The 1,371-nt window shown below is 65.9% G+C and overlaps 1 protein-coding gene across 1 annotated transcript; it reads right to left on the bottom strand.

The window, feature by feature from the left end:
• Nucleotides 1-93: 93 nt before the first annotated feature.
• On the bottom strand, nt 94-1,023 carry LOC110583069 (adipocyte enhancer-binding protein 1-like; the record flags this gene model as incomplete). Its single annotated transcript, XM_021693136.2, has 4 exons — nt 920-1,023; nt 701-840; nt 374-458; nt 94-273 (listed from the first exon to the last, which is right to left on the bottom strand). Coding segments are annotated over exons 1-4 (498 nt in total), but the record flags the coding sequence as incomplete, so codon positions are not given.
• Between the last annotated feature and the right edge of the window lie 348 nt (nt 1,024-1,371).

Genomic DNA, 1,371 nt, shown 5'->3' with positions numbered 1-1,371 from the left:
CAGACACCCCTTCAGCCGGCCCCAGCCCCGGCCAGCCCCTCCCCGTGGCCAGGCCCCCCCTCCCGGGCAGCCCCCCTCCCAGCCAGCCCCTGCCCCCCGCCGGCTGCCCAGCAGCCCCCTGCACTCACGAGACACGGGACACCCTAGCACCTCCAGGCGCATGCACAGGCTGCCATTCCAGGTGAGTGGGTAGACGCGGATGAAGCGGGCCACCACTGGCTCCGGGAGCTCGCTCAGCACGGGCGTGTCCTTGTCCACGTTCCCATGGAAGGTCTGGGGAGAGGCCGGCCTCAGAACAGCCCCCCACCCCTGCCTCAAGAGCCCACCCCCAGCCCCGACGCCAGGGCAGAGCCGCGAGCTCAGGGGCCCCCACCATTTCCTCATAGCCGTTGGTGAACATCGTCCACGTCTGGCTGTCGTTGCTGAAGCCCACGAAGAAGGAGGTCACGAAGTCATCACTGGGGAGCAAACGGCGGTCAGGGCAGGCTGCTCTCCCTGCCCAGGTCCCGGGCACTCAGGAGTTGGCAGGGGTGTGTGGGGCTCGTCCCGGGCAGCAGGAGCGGCTCCCACGCCTGCTACGTGCCACGGGTGGGTGATCTGCTCATCCACGAGGATTGGGGGTGGCGCGTCCTGCATGGGACGCAGTCCTGTGCCCGGAGCCATCCACCCCTCGCTAGGTGCCTGAGTCTGGCCGACGTACTGGATGCTGGAGTCACGGCCCTGGGTGATGATGCCTGTGAACTTGGTGGTCCTTCTGGTGTCTACCTCGATCCACTGTCTCTGAGCATCATCCTCAGCGCACCATGCCCCGTCATAGTAGTCATCCTCGGTGGCCCCGGCCTGTTGGGGGCGGTGCGGAGGATGAGCACATGGCAGAGCCCCCTGCCCAGTTGCAAGATGGGCGCATCCCAACACCCACCTGCATGTTGAGCCTGCCTCGCTGTGCCCCCAGGCCATGCCGCAGCATGGACGAGGCCCGGATCTGGTTGTCCTCGATACGGTGGGACTCCATCCCGATGGGGGGACACTCTAGAGACATGGCACCCAAGGCTGGTGGCCCACTGGCTCTGGCATTCCCTCCATGAAATCCAGAACGAGGAGCCCAGAGCCCACATCGGGGGGCGTGAGTCAGAGCACCTGTGCCCCCAGCCTGTCTTCCCCTCCCTGGGACTTAGCTTCCTCATCTGGAGAATGGGCAGATGACTCCAGCCCCAAAGGGCCACGGGGCTCACATGAAACTACAGGGCACAGCCGCCCCAGAGCTCAGCCCCTATGGGCACCATCTGCATCAGGGCCATCTGCACCCCTACCTTGTGCTGTGAGTTCTGTTCCCTGGGGTTAATCCCAGGGCAGAGATACCCCAGGACCTGT

The sequence above is a fragment of the Neomonachus schauinslandi genome, unplaced genomic scaffold (assembly GCF_002201575.2).
Source record: "Neomonachus schauinslandi unplaced genomic scaffold, ASM220157v2 HiC_scaffold_5893, whole genome shotgun sequence".
Classification (NCBI taxonomy): domain Eukaryota; kingdom Metazoa; phylum Chordata; class Mammalia; order Carnivora; family Phocidae; genus Neomonachus; species Neomonachus schauinslandi.
Note: the sequence above shows the minus strand (reverse complement) of the source record. Positions and strands in the feature narration are given on the sequence as shown.